Source organism: Meriones unguiculatus, chromosome 3 (genome assembly GCF_030254825.1).
Source record: "Meriones unguiculatus strain TT.TT164.6M chromosome 3, Bangor_MerUng_6.1, whole genome shotgun sequence".
Classification (NCBI taxonomy): Eukaryota; Metazoa; Chordata; class Mammalia; order Rodentia; family Muridae; genus Meriones; species Meriones unguiculatus.
Genome location: NC_083351.1, coordinates 51,295,043 through 51,317,555, shown reverse-complemented (window position 1 = coordinate 51,317,555; position 22,513 = coordinate 51,295,043). Strand labels below are relative to the sequence as shown.

General features: G+C 49.1%; 1 protein-coding gene across 1 annotated transcript; it reads left to right on the top strand.

Annotated features, from left to right (window-relative positions):
- The first annotated feature begins 2,181 nt into the window (after positions 1–2,181).
- On the top strand, positions 2,182–15,287 carry Ghrhr (growth hormone releasing hormone receptor). Its single transcript, XM_021648267.2, has 13 exons — positions 2,182–2,304; positions 4,814–4,913; positions 5,024–5,131; positions 5,736–5,833; positions 6,753–6,850; positions 7,686–7,818; positions 9,200–9,353; positions 9,620–9,680; positions 10,061–10,130; positions 10,704–10,795; positions 11,301–11,430; positions 12,963–13,004; positions 14,656–15,287. Exons 1-13 carry the CDS (start codon positions 2,248–2,250, stop codon positions 14,779–14,781), a joined length of 1,269 nt encoding a protein of 422 aa, XP_021503942.1. The 5' UTR covers positions 2,182–2,247; the 3' UTR covers positions 14,782–15,287.
- The last annotated feature ends 7,226 nt before the right edge of the window (positions 15,288–22,513 follow it).

The window sequence follows — 22,513 nt, the reverse complement described above, 5'->3', positions numbered from 1 at the left end:
GTTTTATGTCAACTTTACTCAAGCTAATGTCATCTAAGAGGAGGGAGCCTCGTTGAGAAAATGATTTGGCCATATAAAAGCCTATAGGACATTTTCTTCATTAGTAATTTATGTGGGAGGTCTCAGCCCACGGTGGGTGGTGCTGCCCCTGTGCTGTTAGTCCTGGGTTCTGTACAAAATCAGGATGAACAAGCTATGGGGAGCAGCAGTCCAGTAACTCGTACTCTTCCACGGGCTCTGAATTAGTCTCTGCTTCCAGATTCCCGCCCTGTTTCAGTTTCTGCCCTGACTTCCCTCAGTGATGGACTGTTCCCTGGAAGTGTAAACCAAACAAACCCTTTCCTCCCCAAGGTGCTTTGGTGATGGTGTTTCATCACAGTGATAGTAACCCTAGCCAGGACACTCCCCTTTACAGGCAGGGAACCAGAAGCTCAGCAAGAGGTAGGGCAGCAAGGAAGTGGTGGCGGCACCTCGCACCACGGGTGACGCACGACACAGCACCAGCGGGTTCTCAGGGATGCTTGGGGAGCCAGAAACAGGTGGGCAGTTCAGTCTTGTCTTGCTGACCTTTCAGGCTGGGCGGATCTTTGCATGGTTGTGGGAGCTCCCTACCACACACCAGAGGCACCTGGCTGCCCTCCTCCCCAGCCCCAGCCCCTCCCTGCCATAGTAAAACATGCTGCCAGACATTGTTAAATGTCTCCGGGGGAACAGAGTTTCCTCGTTAAGTGCCACTCATTTAAATAATACGAACTGCTATGAATTCTTGCTATCAATTATTAATACTACTAATGCGGGTGGGAGAGATGCTGGTTATGAGGCACGATCAAGCACGCAGTTCTTCTGGTGCTGTGGCCTCTGTCCCCTTTCAGTCATGTCTTCTCCGTAGCCATTGATTTCTTCCTGCCTGAGTCTCCTCAGCCTGCCACAGAGAAGCTCCGTTTGCCGTCTGCCACCCACGCCGGGCAACATGTGCAGAAAATATTTTCAGTTTTGTTGACAACGCATAAGAGTGGAAAAATAAAGCCCCGCTGATGTCAGATGATTTCTAAATGCAGATGTGGTGGTGGGAAGCTTTCCACATTCATGACACAAATTCACTGGGAACACATCTGGCACCCCCAGCGCAGAGTGTGACAGCTCTGTAGACAGAGTGTGTCAAGATCCCACATCATCCAGGGTTGATAAAGGTGACATCCAGTTTCAAATTCCAGAGGAATTTGAGCAAGATCTAGTCTGGTTTAGGACACTGTCACTTGCCTGGCCGATTGAAAGTGAAAATAATTAGAGTGAGTCTCTTCACTCCTATAATGGGAGATGGACGCTCTTGCCCCTCCAGAGTGGCCCAGCTCCAGGGATCGCTTTGAGAGTCCCTCAATTAGCCTCAGCTTCTTCTCTGGATAGGAGGCTTATTGAGAAAACTTGCTTTGCCCAATATGATGTTGGGAGCTTTGATGTTGCTGCATCTCCTCACTCTCTAAGTGTCCCCATCAGGTGAACAATGTGACACATTCTTGGGCAGCATAAGCAAGGTTTAGCAACTACTTCTTTGTTCTGCGGTCCCAGAGATTTGAACCTGGAGCATCACACATGTTGAACGAGTGCTTCACCGCTGAGCCGTACTTCCAGCCTATTATGGTCTTTTTTTTTTTTTTTTTTAAATAAGGCTCATTTGAACCTACCAGGTTCCATTGTCACCTACCTTACTTCTTGATTCCCTTAGCTCACCCTCCGGCCCTGTGGAATAGACTGAGAGCATCAACAAATCTGGGGCTCCTTAAAAAAAATCTGGGGCAGCCCTGAGTTACCTTCCTATTTTCTGAGGTCCCTTTTTTTCTGATACAGGTATAGGAGGCCTCTCCAAGTAAGGCCATCGGGGAACTGGACTCGGACAACAATGGGAAAGCATCCTGGCTAAGGGGAACAGTGGTTGTCACCTCCCTGTGCCCTGTCTGTGTTCACTGGGATCTTGCTGTCAGGACAGGTACATTCAGACACAGAAGCGGAGAAAGGTGGTGCAGCAGCTACCTCCTGCTGAGGACACAGAGTCCCATTTAGGGCTGGCAGTAACACAATGTCCCACCATCCTGTTCAATATTCAGTGGGGTGTCCCTTCTGTTGGCCCTGCCTACATAAACAGTTACCAGGGAAGGTGAGGAGCAGGGAAAACAGCTAGGCGGCATCAGTAGAGACAGCCTGGGAGGGAAGGGCCAAGGCTCGTTGAGGCTGACTTCAGGCACCGCTACCATGGATGGCCTGTTACGGGGTATCTGTGTCCTCTGCTTGTTGAACCTGTGGGGAGAAGTAAGTAGTCAACTCAGACCTCCTCCTCTGTTCTTTTCCAGCTGGGTAGTGGCAGTCTGTGGCTGGGGAACTCCAGAGTCTGATGGCTCCTTCCTTCCTTAGATCCCTTGAGCTACCTCTTTGTTTCCTCATCCAGGTCCTATCTGAGTCCTCTGGGTGCTCCAGAGACACTTTTCCTGAGGCTCTGTCTTGAAATAGCTGAGGCCACATATGGCCTCCCTGTCACGCTAGAGCCTGTACACCCCAGGCTACCACCTAACCAATGCTGTCCTGTCTCCTGTCTCCTTTGTCATCTTCAGCATGGCTGTTTCCTGGAAAGGAGTGTGGCCAGGTTCCCTGTGGGGTCCGAGGAGGTAGTGATACCAGCTCTTCCAGCTGTGGCATTTGGGAGCTCTTCCTTTTATGGAGCCAGGGATGGAGAAGCTTCAGAAACCAGCTATTGCTACCTAGCCTGTGTGGTGGGATGTGGGAAAGCCAAGAGAGGAGGCTTCTCTGAATGTGCTGCAGACTTTCTGGGTCGCTAACAATGGTATGAAGGGTCAGGAAGGCAGCAGTCACAAGGCTACCTTCTTCTGTTGCCTTGCCGGGGTGACCACCTATTTAGCACCTCACTGCCCTTCACTCAACGAGCTGGTGTCTTCAGACCATAAAGAGAACTTCATTTGCCTCTGTGTAAAAAGAGAATCTTGAGTGAGGTGTGGTGGCTCAGAGCTGTAGTGTCATTGCTTGTAGAGGCAGGAGGATTATCATGACTTTATTCTTACCTACACAGAGAATCATAGGCCAGCCTGCATAGTGCCACCATGCCTCAGGGAGGGGGTAGGGAATGAGTGATTTGACCTGGCAAAGGCTGGCATGTGAGTGCCATGCGGGTAAATTCCATGAGTCCCTATACGGCACAAAGGACTCATATTCTCTTGCATATTCACAGCACCATAAAAACTTCATTTGGAAAGAATGACCCTAGACCAGGGGGTCATTCAGCAGCTACCAAGTTCAGGACTAGAGATAATCACTGCCTCCCAAACCTTGAGGTGAGAAGCTGGTCAGGTCAGGGAAAGATGCGCACGCCCACAGGCAAAATGTGCATGCGAGTGTGCATGCGTGTGTGTGTGTGTGTGTGTGTGTGTGTGTGTGTGTTATATGTGTGTGTCATATGTGCATGGACCTTGCAAGGGCATTTGAGAAAATCTTGAGAGATGTTAGGAATTCTATGTCTCTAAAGAAAAGGTCAAACACCAAACCTTAGACCCAACCAAAGACTCTGCCTAGCCTTGAGCACTTGGGTGCCAGATGGCCTCTGAATCACCCTTTAAAAAGAAAGAGATGTCCACAAAGACTTAGAGAACATTTTTTGTGGCTCTTAGGCTCTAGGAAGTACCCAATCTACAATCTTCATGATTGCCAAGCCACACATGAAGGCAGTTTCCTTCTATCCATCTAACAATGAACTCAGTCACCATGATACCGGTCCCTCGTCATCCATACCCCCATGCATCCTCGTGTGACCATCTTCCCCTGTCTTATTGTCTCTGTGTCTATGGGAATACTCATCAACTCCACCAGCCATATGGCTAGGCCTCCCTTCCAGTTCGTCCTTCCTGTTCATTGCTCCTTTACCTCACTCAGGTGCTATCTATCACCTTTTCACTCTCTCATCCACCCATATCCTCTCCCAGTTACTACTCTATACATTTGCTCAGGTAACTTGCCTGAGACATAGCAGAAGCCACACACACTTTTCATCTGGCTAAACCCAAATGGTTGGCAGGACTGTGGTCCTTCTGCAGTCTCCTACCCTGGCCTGAGGCAGTTCTTCATCGTCAGTAAGTGCCATATCTTTTTTTCACCACTTCCCATCATCTCTCTGATTTGATCCCTCTTCCCCCCTTGTGAGGACTCTGTGTCCACTCAGATAATCAAGGACATCTTTCTACCTAGGGCTCTTTGATCATACCTGCTAAGTGCTTTGGCTGTGTCAAGTGACACACTCACTGACTTTGGGGACTGGGACATGGTCTTTGGGGACCATTGTTTTGCCTACCAGGGTTGTTTAGGCAGAAACACTTCCAGGGCCCAGAAGTATAGAGTGTGGGGTGGGAGGCAGGGAGAGGAAAGGCCATGTCAAGGACTGCATTGTCATAGCTACGGGATATCTGTATAGCTTTCTTTAACATGTCTCAGAATTCACTGCCATTAGATGGAAAAGTGTATCCATCCCTCTCTTCTTTCCTAACCCTTTCTACCGCTCTTCCTGTCCTTTCCTCCCTTTCTTCTTTCTCCTCTTTCTTCTGATCTCTTTCCTTCCTCTCTTTTCCCTCTATTCCTCACTTCCTCCTTTATGCCTCACTGCTCATCAAACATACCTTGACATCTGTGGGGCAGATGGGTCTTTCTCAGAATCTGGGCACAGAAATGTATCAATTTTGGTCTCCATCTTCAGGTCACCAGGGCTAGAAAGTGTGCAGCCCCCAGAGGTCTTGACTCACCGTGTCACTATCTCCCATAGGTACTGTGTCACCTTCACTCAGAATGTGACTTCATCACTCAGCTGAGAGAGGACGAGCTTGCATGTCTTCAGGTGGCAGAGGCGACCAACTACACACTGGGTATGAGGGGTTGGGGATGACCCTGATCCTGACATCTTCTCCAGCTTGCCCTTTGAATACCGTATTAGCTTCCTTCATAGGTCATCCATGTCTCCTTCTTCTCCACCTAGGCTGCTCTGGGACCTGGGACGGGCTGTTGTGCTGGCCCCCGACAGGTTCTGGCCAGTGGGTCACTCTCCCCTGTCCTGACTTCTTCTCTCACTTCAGCTCAGAGCCAGGTGAGTGGCCTGGGTACGGCAGGGCTGGGGAGAAGGTGGTCCTTTCTGGGTTGTACATCACTTATGAGGTGACAGGTGACAGTGAATTTCAGCATCACCTTTCTCTCTTCTAGAGTTATCCTGAAAAACTTAGTCATATTGAATAATGACCGATAACCACCCACCCAGTGCACGATCAGTGAGAACACTGAGGCAAGGGGGTGGGCATGGCATCTACCCACTGCTCCTTGGCTGTTAGCAGGAGGAGGCACCACAGTGGGGAGGATGTGGAGCTCCTCCACCTCCACCCCACCTCCTGGATTTTCTGTCTCTTGTGGGACAGAGGGTGTCTGCTTTCTTCCCTCCTGCCCATAGGATGTAGGGGTCCATCATTTCACTCTGTGTTCCCCCCTCCCCCCGAATACTGTTCAACAGAGCTTTTTTGGATACCAGCCACAGACCACACTGGTCTGGAGCCCCAGCCTCGGGACAGGAGTACTCTTCTCTCCCTGTATTTAAGAACTTCTTGTGCATACCTCACAGGGACATTTGACAGCCAGGACCCTCCTACCATCTCCTTGGAAAGGGAGGAATTCTGTAAACAGAGACTCTTGGTTGCCTCTAGGAACTGTGAAGCGGGACTGTACCATCACTGGCTGGTCTGATCCCTTTCCACCATACCCAGTGGCCTGCCCTGTGCCCTTGGAACTGATAGCCAAGGAGGTAAGCCACTCCCAACATTGTAGTCATCAGGTGGGCATAGTAATTACAGGAGTCTCCCAGCAGATGGCAGTAAAGTGCCAAGTGAAGATGGCCCTTTAGGGTGACACATGGGCTGCTTTGCTTTGAGAAGGAAAGCCCAGGGCAGGAGGAGAGCTGTGGTCACTCTCCTCTGGGCCAGCCTTTTCTGTTCTCAGTTTCCAGTGCTGGGGTGGGGGACGGGTATTTAGTTATTTCAGAGGAAATGAAGACTGCTGACTGTGCTAGACAGGACATACTTGCCTTCTCTAGCCCTGAGCCAGTGGGACAGTATACTGGGTTGTGGAATGGGCACATAAAGAAACTCAAGAATGTGGTAGTTACAGAGACCCCTGTCTCTGGGCAGCATACCCCACCCTGTGCACAGATCAAGGTCTTTACAAGGTCTATCCATACTTCCAATCCCATTTTCCTCTGCCCTCAGCCCTGAGAGCAAATGCACTGGTGTGCTTATCTTTCAGATGAAGAGACAGGTCAGAGAGGCACAGTGTGGGGCAGAGTTGGAGTAGAGGCAATATCTGGCCATACTATATTCCCAGCTCAAACCGACTCAGACACTGGGACCCACAGAGCTTTTCTCCTGCCTGCCTGTGGCTGTTCCTGGCGTCCCAGATGTCACCATTACGTGGGATGACAATGTTCTCAAGCTGGTAGCTAGCTAGTGTCAACAAACAGGCACACATTCCTCTTGTGCTTTCGTCATTCTCCAGGTAGTTTCTGTCGGCTGTCCTCATTCCCAGTGTAACTGTGAAGCCTTAGCACCTCCACCTGTTGGCTCAGTGCTTACCTGGGACTTTCTGTGGCATCAGTGACTGGGCGGTCAGTGGAGTTGCAGACCCCATGCTTAATTGCCAAACGCTTCTTCTGCTTCTGTTGTCCCCAGAAATCTTACTTCTCCACGGTGAAGATCATCTACACCACGGGTCACAGCATCTCCATTGTAGCCCTCTTCGTGGCTATTGCCATCCTGGTTGCTCTCAGGTTTGTAGTCTTTCTCACTTGCTCAAGAATTTTCTCTGACTCCCTATTGTCTGAGGACCCAGTCTCTGGTTCTCTGCCTAGATCACCAAGAAGGGCTCAGATCTAGGCGAAATGACTTCTGGGAATTTCTTAACTTTTTTCCCACATATGGGCCCTCTCTTCGCACACCAGACCTCTGTTCTGTGGCTGCACCTTTGCTCATTTAGGCCTCGTTCTGTTTGCTTCCGGTGCCTTTTTTCTTGGTAGTGTGTTCATCCCCGCCAACACTGGAAGCCCAGCTCTCAAGGGGTTCTAAGAATCCTCCTTGCCCCCTGAATGGTGCTCTTTTGATGGTTGTGACTTTCTGACCATTACAGCACTTTTTTGTTTAGTTTTCAGTACTGGAGATTATTGAACCCAGGGTACCCTGCATGGGCTCCACCTCAGCTCTTACTGATGGGTGTAATGGCTTCCCAGCCTTTGAAGGCTGAGTTACCCACAGGGCTGTACCTCAGAGGGTAGCTCTCTGATCACTCGATGACTGCCCTCTGCTCTTGCTGGACTGTGGCTGCCTCTGTATCTACAGTTGCAGAGCTACCTGAAGGTGGGGCTGTAGAGCCCTTGTTCTTTTACCTGAACCTAGCCCAGGAAATGCTGTCCATTTGACCTTCAGAGTCAAACTGGCCCATTATGCTCATTTTCTACTCAGTTCATTGGGTTTAATTTTGTTTGATATGGCTTTGGGTGCTCTGCATTGACTCACCTTCTGTCTAGCACCCCAGCCATGCCTTTTCTAGTCCTGGGAAGCTTTTTTGCAGCCAGGCCCCTGTGTTCATCTCTCTCCTGTCCTTTCCAGGAGGCTCCACTGCCCTCGGAACTACATCCACACACAGCTGTTTGTCACCTTCATCCTCAAAGCCAGTGCTGTGTTCCTGAAGGATGCTGCCATTTTCCAGGGAGATAGCATGGACCACTGCAGCTTGTCCACTGTAAAGGCTGTGGCTGGAGGGAGTTGGGGCTGGGGGAAGAGAGCAGGAGACAGACCTGAATGTGCCTGACCTGCTGTCACACAGGTTGGCCCTACATTCGTGGCCATGGACAAATGAAGGGAGTCTCAAATGTCCCCTATGAGCACATTCCTAGACCACAGTGTCAATTTGAGCTGCTCCTTGTTGCCATCTGACAGCCATTATTTCTCTTTCATTCAAGCTCTTGTTTCAAGTTGGTCACAGAGGGTCCTGTGCCCAGCCAGCCATTTCATTGCCTTTGATGCCTTTCATAGCCATTTCATTGCCTATGCAAGGACTTGGGTGGAGGTTGGCCCCTCCTTCCAGAAGCACCTAAGGGAGAGGAAGCACCCAGACTTGGGGCCACTGGGTAGGGAAAGCTGAGAACTAAGAGAACAAAAGGGCTTCAGGGGGTAGGTGGCCTTGGGGTTGCATCAGCACAGTAGTAGAGACAGGGAAGACCCTCTCTATGACAGAAGAGTCTGGGGCAGAGCCCCCAAATGGGAAGTCACAGGAAGTCCTAAGTCTTAAGTGGAGGGGTGGGGAAAGGAGAAGCAAGGAGCAGATTGAAAACTGAAGGGGTCAGAGTTCAAGGGTTTTGAAAGTGTTCTAGAAATGAATAGACAAGTGATTGCCCAGACCAACAAGTGGCCTGACTTAATTAATGAATTAATCACTGAATACAACTGTGCACTTACTTAGCCTGGGCAGCACACCAAGTACTTTACATGTATTATCTTCTTTGATCTTAAAATGCCTCGAAAGCCTCACTTTAATCTCATTTTGGTAACAAGGGGGCAGCTGGCCAGGTCACCCAGCTACACAGTTGGGGAATAGATAGAGCTTGGGCAGCTAGGCCCAGAGGTAGGTGAGGGAGGAGCAAGGCAGCTGGCCGCATGCATGATGGGAACATCCTATACTCACAGACCCAAGTTGTGCATGGATAAGCAGTCCATGGTTATCACTTTAAAGGAGGATTTCAGTTTAGGAATGTCACATGACAGAGGAAATAGTTCAGTTTTTAGTGACCCTGAGATAAGGAAATAGTTCAGTTTTTAGTGACCCTGAGTAAGGCCATGAGAGGCCATGAGTTCTTCCTGGAGTTCTTCCTTTCCCAGATACAACGCTGAGGCTGAGATGGTATGCATGGCTGACAGAGGGCACAATGAACCCCGTCTGTCTGGCTGTGCTCTGATCATCACAGTTATACTGACATATTCCGTCTGGGGCAGCCCAAGGAGTGGAGTGGTCCAGCCCAAGGTGGAGGGGACCTGAGGGTTTGGTGTTTCAGTTGGGGTGAAAGAGACCCAATGGGGGTTGAAGTGGGAGACCAAGTGCTGAAGCATCAGGTCCCTGCTCTCAGATCCTGTGCAAGGTCTCTGTGGCCATCTCCCATTTTGCCACCATGACCAACTTCAGCTGGCTGCTGGCGGAAGCTGTCTACCTGAGCTGCCTGTTGGCTTCCACATCCCCCAGATCCAAACCAGCTTTCTGGTGGCTGGTTCTTGCCGGCTGGGGTGAGCATCAAGGGCTCATTGACCACCATAGGGGAGGTGGAGGCTGGGAAGACCTTGGGAGAGCATGAAGAGGCATTGTGGGTAACTCCGGGGCCCAGGTAGGGACAGTCCATAGTCTTGTATTGAGAGCACTGGGAAGTAGACCAGATCCCCTCAGGCGGTTACCTGTCCCCACCATTACACTCTGCACGTGCCTAACAGATTGGTGGGAGGTGGAGGATAAGGATGCAGAGCCCTCCCTCATCCCTGTGTTGTCTCACCCACAGGGCTCCCCATGCTATGCACTGGTACGTGGGTGGGCTGCAAACTGGCTTTTGAGGACACTGCGTGAGTAAAGCAACTTCCTCACCCCCCATGTTGTCAACAACACACGAGCAGGAGGAGGAGGGAGTCCCTAGCTTAGAGTATGGCAGGTGGGCACGCTGCTTGTAGCACAGAGGGGGCAGGATCTCAGGCAGGAGAAGCTGTCAGAGCTGTGAATCTCAGGAGACCAGCTCTGAGCAGACCTTCTACAGGAAGAAAAATGGCTGGATAAGGACGAGAAAGACCAGCCAGCCTTCGCTGGGGTTCTCCTTTGGATAGGCTGAGAGAGAAGATCAGGCCAGAGGGAGACAGGCCAGAGGGAGACAGAAGGAGGCTGGAGACTTGAACACTAGACAGGAGAAGGGCCCAGGAACACCTTCAAGCCCAGGCTGTCTTCTTCCCAGGTGCTGGGACCTAGACGACACCTCCCCCTACTGGTGGATCATCAAAGGGCCCATAGTGCTCTCTGTTGGGGTCAGTCTCTGAGGCCAGCTTCCTTTGCTCTATTCACCCAGCTTCCAGGTTTCTTTGTGTGGCCCTGCAGGGTGGCAACATGACTCCCCAGAAGGAAATTGGGAAACTGGTGACTAGCTTCTCTGGCAGCCCCTCTGGCAGCCACAGTCCCTGGTTGGTTACTTCAGCACCTAGACCAGTTTTCTAGTTTCCATGTGCCTGGCTTGCAGAACATCTCTTGCTGGGGTGGTAAGTGGTAGTGGATGGCGCCTACAGGTGAGCACTCAGCTGCTCCTGCTCCTCCTGATGTGGCTTGGCACCCATGGCTGTGTGCTGTCTCCCAGCAGAGAAACTACACAGTGATGGACATCCGCTTTGTACCCGAGTGACCCTGGGAGGTGGCTGGAGACAGATGGCCAGGCCTGACTCTCTTCCTTTCTACAAGGGCTGGAGAGGGAGGGGAGCCCTCAGTCTTCCTCTGCCCTGCTTCTCACGGGTTTGGGATTTCTAGCCACCAAAGGGGCTGGGGCCAATCCTAGGCCACCTAGCGCTGCCTCTAATCTTTGCATCCACTTCCCTGTGCCTCATTTTCAGGTTAACTTTGGGCTGTTTCTCAATATAATTTGCATCCTGCTGAGGAAACTGGAGCCTGTACAGGGTGCTCTTCACACACGGGCTCAATACTGGTACCACGAATGTGTGTGTGTGTGTGTGTGTGTGTGTGTGTTTGTGTTATATTTGGGAACCCTCATGGAAGGCATTTAAAAGAAAATACATTTGTTTATGTCTCATCTGGTAGCTGTTTATTACCCTGGTACTGCTTTTTCCTATATCCCTAGAGAGAGAACAGATCTGGCCCCTGGCTCCCAAGAGATCATAGTACAGGAAAGTAGGACACAAAACTGCCAGTTACAATGGCAAATGGTTGACATGGCAGACACATGCTGCATCTGTTTCTATGGGTACTGGAGACTGTGTCTAGATGGGAGGAAAGGGCAATCAGAGAAGGCTTCCTGAAAGAACTCGACTTTGAAGTATATATGTAGACTCTGGAGCAGCCAGGATAACTGCATAGCCATTACAGTGTGATGGACCTAAAAGGAGAAAAGCCCAGACATTTGTGGGGAGGACAGATTCTCTAGGGTGGTTGATGGTGGGCAGCCTTAGAGTCTAGAATTTGTCTTCCACAAGGCGGCTTTCCAAGTCAACACTTCTCCTTATCCCGCTGTTTGGAATTCATTACATCATCTTCAACTTCCTGCCTGACAGTGCTGGCCTTGGCATCCGTCTACCCCTGGAGCTGGGACTGGGGTCCTTCCAGGTGAGACCCCCCCCCACACACACAGGCACTCCTTCCTTCCAAGGACTATGGCAACAAGCCTTGACTAATTTCATGTTAAGTTGAGATCTATTCTTCAGAATGTTCAATTACTCATCCATCTGTTCATCCCCCATTTACCCTTCATTTCTCTACCCATCCAACTACCCATACATTCATCTATGTATTCCCCAGATATTTATACAGCCATGTACCCATCCATCCAGTTACTCATCCGTCCACCACCACCATTGATTATCTGTTAATCAATTCTGTTAGCCTTTCTTTCTTCCAACTATCCCACCTACTTACCCATTTATTCACTTATCCATTCATCATTTATTATCCATCCATCAATTCTTCCTTTCTTCCCCTCTCTCTCTCATCCACACATTATTTGTTATCAATCAATTGATCAATTGATTCATTTACCAACCCACCTATCCATCTTTCTATCCTTCTTGCACCTATTCATTCTATTCATTCATCTTTTTTCTTCTTTTTTCCATCTATTCCACTCACTCATGCATCATTCCATCCTCCCTTTACCTATTATCCATCCACCCATCTATCGATCCCTCTCCTCATCCATCCATCCATCCATCCATCCATCCATCCACCATCTATCCATCATCCATCTTGTCTATTCATCCGTGCCATTCAGGCTCCATTTCCCCTGTCCTTCCTGGTGCAGTCCACCAGTGGCCATGACCAGTGGATCCTGAGGGGAAGAAATGGGAAGCAGGAATGGCCAGAGGAGATGGACACCTCAGGCAGCAAGTGAGGGATAAGCATTGAGAGTGACATTGAGTGTGACAAGAACAGGAGGTAGGCTTCATTGACCAGTTTGTTTAATTGTGGGGGAACAAAGACTATTTAAACCTTTGGGAAGTATGTAGAGGCTTTTGGAGTGAGTGCACATCATTGGTAGGGGCTAAGGTGTTGAGAATTTCTTATTTGCATGAAGAGGAATTCCAGGTTCTTGCTGGTCATGAACTTATAAGGAGAGGGGAAGTTTGACTTGGCTGCAACTACTTGACCCCTTCTGGTGTGGGCAAAGGTGTGAGGCACAGGACTATGTGCACCAGGACATGAACAGGGCGGAGGGGGGCATTTGTCCCCACTCCTATCACTCTTAGTATGAGATTTTTGGGGTTGGACTTGACTCAATGTCACTCCTGCTCCAGACCGGCTCCTTCCAGTTCCACAGTACTCTGACCCCACATCCATTCTTCTTTTCATCCATCTGTCCATCCATCCATCCATTTATTTACCATCTTTTTTTTTTCAGTTCTTATCGAGTACCTGTCATGTATCAGGCAATGAGCTCACTAATGCAGATACAAAGATAAACATACACAGTAAGGTGGGGCTGTCTATACAGACATGGAAGACATGCCATGATGATTACATGGCTTGGCATATCTGATGCACAGTGAGGGATGAGTGAGGGAGAAGACAATAGAAAGACTGCCACATTCCAAAGTCAGGCCAAAGTGTTCTGATAGACTCCTTCCTTTCTCTTTGACCCCCAGGGTTTCATTGTTGCAATCCTCTACTGCTTCCTCAACCAAGAGGTATGTGTGCTCTTAATGGCTCACCTTAACTCAACAAGTACAACTTGTCCTCAGTCTCCTTTTCTTATGCCCTGCTCCTGTAAATTCCAGCTAGGTTGACTCCCATGATCCTCCACTCTTATGATCTTTTGTAGGAGCATGTCCTGAGCCCATGGGTCAAGTTTAACCTGAATACTTTCTGAACACCTTGCAAATACCTCTCCTCTGCACTGGACTAGGTTCTACTAATAACTCATGAGATGGAGAAGGTCTTTCAGGTGCCAAGGAAGGATAGAGGACAGAGCAGATCAGTTGAGGGGCAGAGTGAAAGGACAGAGACAGGAACCAAGAAAGTCAGAGGTCCATATAGAAGGAACTGGAAAGAAGAGTCAGCTACAGAGATGGGAAGAGCCAGAGTAGAACAGGAAACACAAAAACCATGGAAGTAAGGGGCTCTGAGATCAGGATGCCAGAAGTGGAGGCAGAGGTGAAGAAAGCAGACAGAATGGAGGCCATGGCATATGCAGAACAGCAGGAGAGGCGGACAGAGGAGACGAGACAGTCATCCAGAATACCCTGTGGGTTCTTTTTTTTTTTTTTTTTTTTAAACCAACATCCTACTGTGCAGGGGAGAATTTTTCTGAGTCCAGATCCCCAGGACTCTGGCCTTCAGCACAACCAGGGTCAGAGCTCCTCCCAAAGGCCCAGTATTTGCTATGGGCTCTGTGGTTAGTAGAGACCTGGCTGATTCCTGTCCTATTTCTCTACTGTTAAAAAATTCTTTTTTTTCTTCCCTCTTTTCCTCCTTCCTTCTACCTCCCCATCCATTTATCTTTCTATACATCTGCCCACCATCCTGCTTTACTTGACACCTCTGTCCCCAACTGACCTTCTCCCTTTCTTACTCTCAATGTACCCAACCCTGTCTCTGCGCCTTGCTCAGCTGTATCTAGTATGTGAACATAAGAACTTAGTATCTGAGTATAGCAGTCCCAAGAGCCCTGGGAGCCATGGAAGGGGGCGGGGCAAGAAGCAGCCCCACTGAGGTGAGTTGGGTCTGGGATAGGAGTTCACAGGGAAAGTAAGTTGAGAGGGACTCTTTTACTGAGCAAAGTCGGACATGAGGCGACGTTTGGTGACAGGAAACTCACTTTCTTTCAACTTCTACTTTTCAAACAATTGTGGGAAGGTCTTTGTTCTAAATAAAAAACAGCTTCCTCTTTAGCTTTTATACAGCCCCAGGTTAGCTATCAGGCAGAATGTCTCTTAGCTCCCTCTGTCCTCCAGCCACATAAAGATACAGACTGCCCCACTCCCCTTCCCAGCTTTCTCCCTTCTGTCTATCCACTGGCTATTCAAGACTAAGGCAAGCGTGGGTCAAAGGCACTCAGCAAGCACTACCTGGTGACTGGGTCAGGAGGCACAGAGGGCACCCATGTGTTTGTCTGGCCTCAGACACAGGCAGTGCTAAAAGAAAAAGTATTAAAGGCAAGGGCCAGAAACCGTCCAAGGAAGAAGGGAATAGTGACTACTTGGTGGGCCGTGACCAGGCTTTCCTTGCCTGCCTTCCCTGTTTCTCCTACATTACGTACCTCTGTGATGTTAGTCTCCTGCAGCTGCTCTGGAGAGTGAGCGAGAGATCTTCCTAACATTCTCTCCCTTGTCTGTGAAGGTGAGGACAGAGATTTCACGCAAATGGTATGGCCATGACCCTGAACTTCTGCCAGCTCGGCGGACCTGCTCTGAGTGGACCACACCTCCCCGATCAAGAGTGAAGGTGCTGACCTCTGAGTGCTAGGCCAGCCATCACCAGGGACCAAGACCCAAACTGTGTACTCAAATGGTCATGCCACCATGGGCAGTATGGTCCTCCCTCCCATTCTCTGCTTTGGCTTTCTCTAGGTCCCTGTATATCAACCTCTGACTTTCTCAGTTCCTGTTATCTGCCTCCATCTGTTCTTTCTTCCCATCTAGGGCTATTGCCCAAGGCCCAGAGAAACCAATAAACTTGTACATGAGTGATCCATGGCTGAGTCAATGTGGCTCTAAAGGGGAGCTCTTGTCAGCAGCCATTATTTGAGCTTCCGGTGCATTCCTCATTCCTTGGCTCCAGCTGCCTTAATGCCATTTGTCTTTATAATAATTCTCATGCTTTATTTATTTATTTATTTTTTAAAGCACTCTCTTTTGTCCCAACCTCAGCTCCCCTTCCCTTCTTCCCACAGGCAAAGATGTGAATCTGCATTTCCGTGTCTGCAAACATAGGGTGTGCCTTGTGTGTATTTGAATTTAAATAAATGCTATCTGTTATGTGTCTCATCCTGCCACTAATGTTTTCCCCGAGCACTGCTCTTTTAAGAGATCCATTGCATTGCTGAGTGTACATCTGGTCCCCTATTTTGATTACACTGGGCCACCTGACACCGTTGCCCGTGGGCTGCCCAGCCCCCTTCCCTCTAGGTGAGCACCCATCTGCTTGTCCTTCCATGGAGTGTAAGACAAGTCTCTCTCTGGAACTCATACCAGGAAGAGAGTCCTGGGGCATTAGGGCCCTGGGGCATCAGTTACACCTTGCTTTGAGATGATTCAGTAGTGCCAGACTGCACTTGTGAATTAGCAGTCTAACAGCCCTTCCTTGTATCTCCAAGCGTGCTTGGCATTCTCCTTCCCTTTAATGTTTGCAAGCTGAACGGGTGTACAGTGGCAGCGCTCTGTTGGTCCCTTTTCCCTAGGGCCAAGCAAGTGTGAACTAACAGCTCTTCTTGTCTGTTAGCCTTCTGGGCTTGTTCCAGAAATTGCTGGTATCTCTGCCCTTCTGTTTTGTTTTGATTTTGTTTTGTTCCTGATGGGGCACAGAGTTCTTAGTTCTATCCATATCGCTCTCATTTGTCTTTCTATTTGTGTCCTGAGTTAGCTACTTTTTTCATCACTTTGAATAAAAATATGCTGGTAAGAAGCAACTTAAGGGAAAGAGAATTTATTTTAGCTCACAGTTTGGGAGGGTATATAGATTACCATGGCAGGAAAGTAATGGTTGGGGGAAAACATCAGACCTGGGGCAGCAGGATTTTGAGACAGTTGGTTTCACTGCATCAGCGATCAGAAAGGTGGGAGCTCTGGCCAGAACCAAAATCAGTCAAGGCTGTACCCCATAATGCTCATTCTCTAGTAACCCACCTCTCCCACCAAGGCCTCATGCTGAAGTTTTATAGTCTCTCGGCACAGTGCTATCTAGGGACCAAGTGTTCAAACGTATGAGCTTATGGGGAACACATCCCATTCAAACACTAAAGTATGCCCTTTCATATCCGAGCCTGCTGCCATCTGCCTCCACCCAATGCAGGCTCTCTTCATGCCACACATTCTCACCCTCCATCATCTTCCACCTTCCTTCTTGGCAGGAGGAAGGAGACAGAGAGCAGGCACTGTCTTCAGGGAGCCATTTGCTGATTGATGGGGTGGAGGGTTTCAGTAGGACGGGAAGAAGTGCACATGGTCTTAGGTCAGCACATCTACTTGCTCTACCACAGCAGCCATGCTCTGCAGAGCCCAGCTCTGCCCTAGCAGGAAGCCTTGCCCCACTATGCAGCCCTCCCCATCTCTTTCTCCTGCTGCCCTAAGAGCTCGGGTCTCCCCTTCTATCTAGTCCTTTCTTGCTTCGGCTGATGGCCAGGGGCTAGTTCTCTTCTTCCAAGCTTTGCCTGTGGCCCTGGGATGCTCTATAATCCTGTGCAATAGAAAAGATCTGACCATCCCGCAAGACCAATTTTTCTAGCCAGGCTTCCTTTCCTGTGTAACTGGGAATGGAAAGGCCAGCTTGTTGGCATGCAGGTGTGTCTAATGGAGGAGAATGACATTTTCCTCTCACATTCAGGAGGGCTCCTGAGTGGGGTACAGTTGTATGAAGCATATGATGTCCTACTACAGGGCTTCTGCCTTGGCAGGTGGCAGGCAAACGTTACAATCAGTGTAGTCCTGTCCGAAAGCCACTGTACATTCTGCCTTTAGTCTAAGATCACAGTAAGTAACTGGCAATCATTATCACCATTTGGGGCACACAGAGGGATTCCAAATGAAATAAAAAACAGCTATATTCATACAAAAAGACATACATCTTAAGTTTTGTTTCCTGAAAGTTTTTTTTCTCTGAATTTTCAGAAACATCTTGATGTCATAATACATTTGTCAGTTTGATTCTTGTCCTTATGCTTAAAAATAACATTCAAAGACAATAAAGCACATGGAAGGATAAGAACAGTATCAATAGTCATTAGGAAAATGCACATAAATTACTACTGAGATATGGTCACACCTAGGACAATGGGAACAATGAAAAAAAAAACAGACAGTAACAAATGTTGATAAGGATATGGAGAGACTGGAACTCACACATTACTGGTGAGAGTGTGAAATGGCCTGTTTGAGAAAATGTTTTCCAGTTCCTCAAATAAATGTTAAACTTGAGTAATGTACTCCTAAGTATGAATCAGAAGAACTGGAAACATGCACAGAAAAGAAAAGCTTGTATATGAATGCTTCTAACCTCATTATGAATACAGTTAGGATGCTCTCTGACTGATGAATTTCAGTATATGCCTACAGTGGAATGTTAATTCTGTTACCAAGAACCCCTACATACACGGACCCATATGACACTGCTCCATGAGAGAAGTGAGTCGTAGCACTTCCATTTGCAAAAAATGTCTAGCATTGTTTAAGTAGATGGAAGGCTGTTGGGGCTGAGGGAGAGACCTGGGGGTGACTTTTAAGGGCTGAAATTAGAAGCAATGGCTCTGCGTGTGCAGAAAAATCAGAGTAGTACACTGTAGAAGGATGATTTTTTTCAGTTTCTGTATTATATCTCAATACAACCATTACCTAAAAATGATTAGTTTGGTGAGATGGCTCCGCAGGCCAAGGCCCTTACCTCACAAGTCTGGCGAGCCATGGTCTATCTCTGGCATCTATGGTGAGATGAAAGGAGAGAACTGATTGAAGGTGGGCCGTTCTCTTCTGACACGTGTGGTGTCACGGCACTCGTGTTCCATCCTCGGACACGTTAGAGCAGTGGTTAGTGGATGTTGCTGCAGGTCATTTGCTGACTTTTTTCTTCTGCCATGAAGTTTGCAAAGGCTCTGTGATGCCCCTTACTTAGCTGATGGTTATTGATGAACTTGCCTTTGGTAAAGCCCCCTCCTCCTTTCCTTCTTCTCCTCCTTCTTTGTGATCGTCTTCTTTTTTTTCCTCTTCTTCCTTTTCTGTCTTCTTCATTGTTCTTCCTCTACTCCTTTCTCTTGTTTTTTAAGTAAATGGCTGTGGTGACAAATCCTCTTGCATTAAATGCTTCAAGAACATTAAAAAAAAGGGGGAGGATTTAGAATGAACAGAGATTTTCAGAGTCAACTCTGCTAGGCCTATAATTCTTACACCAATGTAGACTTCTCCTTGGAAAAGCTGATATAGTGCATTTTTGTGACAGCATGACAGATTTTCTGCACTGTTTCCTTTCACTAACACCCTGACTGGTACTGGCACTGTTGGTAGAGTTATTACAGCGGTACTGGTTAATGGTTAGTGTTAGCTCGGTTAGTGTTAATGTTAGTGGTTAATTAGTGGTGAGTGGCTAGTTAGTGTTAGCAGTTAGAGTCTAGTGTCTAGAGTCTAATGTCAGTGCTGAGTGTTAATGGTTAATGGGAAGTTGGTTGCTATTTAATAGTTCGTGGCAGTAAATGCTAGTTAGTGGCTAGGTAGTATTTACATAATGAAGCTTATGCTGTCAGCTGTGGTGGAAACACTGGCTTTGGGAATTATGCATCTGCCTCTATGGGTTTTATTGTGGTTACTTCTTCCAGTTTTATTCTGCGCTTCAAAGCCCTACCACCTTTTTAATTTGTTCTATGACAGGACACTGTAGACTTAGACTATGCACATGTGAGTTCATGCCAAATATCTTGACTGGCAAACTTTCTCTTTCTCTGAGTCTTGGTTTTCTCTCTCTGGCAAGAGAGGTTGGCTAGAAGGTGATGTCTAAGGGTTTTCAGGGGGGCACTAGATGGGTTAGTTACAGTTCCATGGTAGAACTGTTTTTCTGGAAAGGAAACTGAGTGGGAGGAGAAAAAAAAAGCAATGTTCATCCTGGCCACCAGGTGGCATATGAACTGTGGCCAAGATAGGGGACTGGGCAATTCCTGGAGGAGGCCCTGATCTGGAGAGGGACAGAGGACTCCCAGGACCTGGCTTGAGGCTCAGCAATTCTAAAAGGCTGGTGGAAGAAGAAGCTGCTAGGCAGGGGAGGGAAGGTCCTGGAAGAAGAGCAGGGTTATCTGAAACCAAGCCTTGCTGAGTAAGAAGTATACATGGAGATGGGGGGGGGGGAGAGAAAGAGAAAGCAACAGACCGACAGAGTGACAGAAAGAGACAGAGAGGCAAAAAGAGGAAAGAAGACTCCCTAGAGACAGGAGAATCAGTGTTCCACCAGAGACCCCACTGTGGTGGGGTGGTCTCTGTGAAAGGGTCAGGCTAAAGGAGTTTCCTGGGGCCCTGGCTTTTTTTGTGAAAAGCCTTTTTCCATTTTCCAATTCATGTGTTTCTTTCAGCACCTTTCTTCAGGTCCTGAGAGGACTTTTGCAAGGAGACAGGAAGAAAGGAAGGATGGAAAGGAAGAAGGAAGAAAGGAAGGAAGGGACTTTCCTTCATACTTGAGCTCCCCCACTCAGGAATATGGAAAGAGCCTCAAGATTGAGCCTGGGTTTGGGTGTTAGAGCAGCCATTTTGGATGTGGATGGCTAGGGCAGAGGGTGTGTGTGAAGGCAGGAGTGGCTAGGGCAGAGGGTGTGGGTGAAAGCAGGGATGGCTTGAGAATGACTCTGGGACCAAGAGCTTGGCTGGCTGTATCTTAGAACCCAGCCGGACAGTGCAGGGGACCATCCTGGCTCTGTTGTCAAGGCATCTAGACTGTGGCTAATTTCAGTGCTGGGAGCCGTGCTCTGAGGTGGCACATGGTGGACAGTGAGCCTCAGAACGGATTTCGCAGTCCCCTGGGACGCTCCTGGGCTTCATTCCTATGAGGGCCCCCTGTTCCTTCGTTAGTTCATTAGGATGTCTCTGCTTCACTTTCTGCTCTGCAGGAACATGGTGCTGTGATCTTTGGTCTCTGGAGGGCAAGGGCTCAGGGTAGGGTTCAGTAGCCAGGACCAGTGCACACCCCACACCAACGTAGCGAGGGCTTTTCCCCACTGTTTTTAGCCACAGACATAGCTGTCCACACCACGCTGGGCACAGAGTGCCAGGAACACTGCATGGCTGTCCCGAGAGGCTGAAGTTCCCTGCTGCCATGCTTCTCAACAGACCCGCCAGGCCCTAGGCTCCTGGTGCTGCTTTCTGTCAACACAGTGCCATGGAGTGTCCATTGATGGGGACAGCTTGGGGTCCTGCTCCTGTCATCTCACAGGATTGGGACAGCAAGTTGTGGCTAGCACCATGGCTGGCTCCTCCTCACGTACGTAGCAAGTGCCTCGAACACAGGAAGGTCACTCCAAACAGGCTGACCAACCACTAATGGGACAGATGTTTAGCACAAGGAGACAAATAACCACTCCAATGACTGTATTAGCATTGGGTGCAAAAGAGAAGTCAAATGTAGTGAGAACAAGGGTCTGGAAGGCCAAACATTGTGTGGAGGTTTTTTTTATTAAGGCTTCCAGTAGGGCGCAGAGCTAAGCTAAGTTAGACCATGAATATGAGTTGGCTAGGTGAAGCCCAGGTAGAGGAAACCAGATGTGCAAGGGCCCTGGAAGGGAGGAGCTTGGTACTGAGGGGACTGGAAAGAGGTACAATGGGTGAATTTCGGTGAGGAAAGGGAAAGCTAACTGAGACCACAGTGGGGTCACCCAGGCCATATCCAGATCTCAAAGTGCCAGGAGAGCCATAAGAGGGAAGTTTTATCCCAAGAGCTATCAAAAGTGTCTGAAATAATGAAACCCTCCTGCCCCAAGCTGGTGTATGCAGACTGTATTTCAGGCAGAGGCCTCTACTAAAAGCAATGAGATCCAAATTGGAGGCTCTGAATAGGCAGACAGTAGTTTAAAGAGCAAGGGCAGACTCAGAAGGTGTTAACAGTTGAAGTGAAACACGTGAACAAACGTTTCTCAGAGGTTTCCTGGTATGTGTAGAGGAGAGAGTTTGAGAGGAGAGTGGCAGTCAGTCTGAGCAGATCCGTACGGAGAGCCATGAACCTCCAGTGAGGTGTATGTGTGAGATGTCCTTGGGCTGCCGAGAGCAGCGGGATCGAAAGAGATCTGGTTGGAAGTTCGGAATCATGGCTGTTGGAATATGACTGGGTTTCAACACCAAGAGCAGGGGCCAAGCCTGCTCGTGAGGAACAGCACCAGCTCGACTTCCCTCAGGGTCTGACTGAGAAGCCGGAGTTCCTGAGGAGGCTGAGAAGGAACAGCCAGAGAGGTGGGAGGGAAAGCAGATGAACGTGGAATCATGGAGCCAAACAAAGAGTGTGGCAAGGAGTTTCTGGCGAAGGGTCTGAGCACTGCTGAGCAGCCTTTCAAGAGAAGGCTAGAGGCACATCCAGGATTTGGCAGCACCGCACTCAGCAAGAGCCGATTTGGCAGAGGATTGGCAGACGTGGGAGCCAGACAGAAGGGTACTGGGAAATGAATGGGCCGTGGGAAAGCGGGGGCAGTGTATGCAGCTGAACTGTGTCTGGGACCGGAGGGGACCTCCTAGGTAACGGGAGGCAATTCTGGGTCCAAGCGGATCTAAGCAGGTGTGGCTATGCTCGACTCTGAGAGAACGGCACAGATACCATTCAGACAGAGATGGAGGCACTGGTGGCTGAGGGTTGGTGCAGTCAAGGGAAAGTCACGGGGGACTGAAGGGGACCAAAAACCCACGTAGGGGCATTGCCAGCTGGGAAGAGGGTATTTGCCTACGGACAGGAGCAGGGTCACATGGGACTTTTTATGAGAGTGGGCAGTAGAGGGAGGTGGCCAGTGGCTCCTATTTCATCATGATGGCTAAATTCATGCTTGGCTGGAGTTGAGGGGGTAGCAGCAGATAGTAGGTGGGATCTTGTGAAGCATGGAGGTGGGAAATGATATTATCTGGAGGATATAAAACAGGAGGGCAGGGCACATGGATGACTGCCAGTCAGTATTAATAATTTGGCTACTTCAACTAGAGAAGACAGAATTAGGTTTTCTCAGAGACAGGGCATAAGAGACTTGGCTACATTTGGCAGAGAGCTTTTGCAGTGGGCGGGGAGCTAAGGGGAAGGATGCTGACTGAACGGGACATGGACCTGGGCTGTTTAGTGTCAGGGTGGAGTAGAATGCTGAGGAACCCTGGGAGGAGAGGCAGTGCTGTGCATGCATCTGCTTCCCAGGTTCCTGACAGAGTCAAAGAAGAGACTGTGGGGATTTCATGGAGCCTCTGGAGACAAGAGGAGAGGGAGCTGCTAGGCCAGGGTGCTGACCATTAGCCTGGGCATTGTTGTCAGCCAAGTTGAAGGTTGGGTT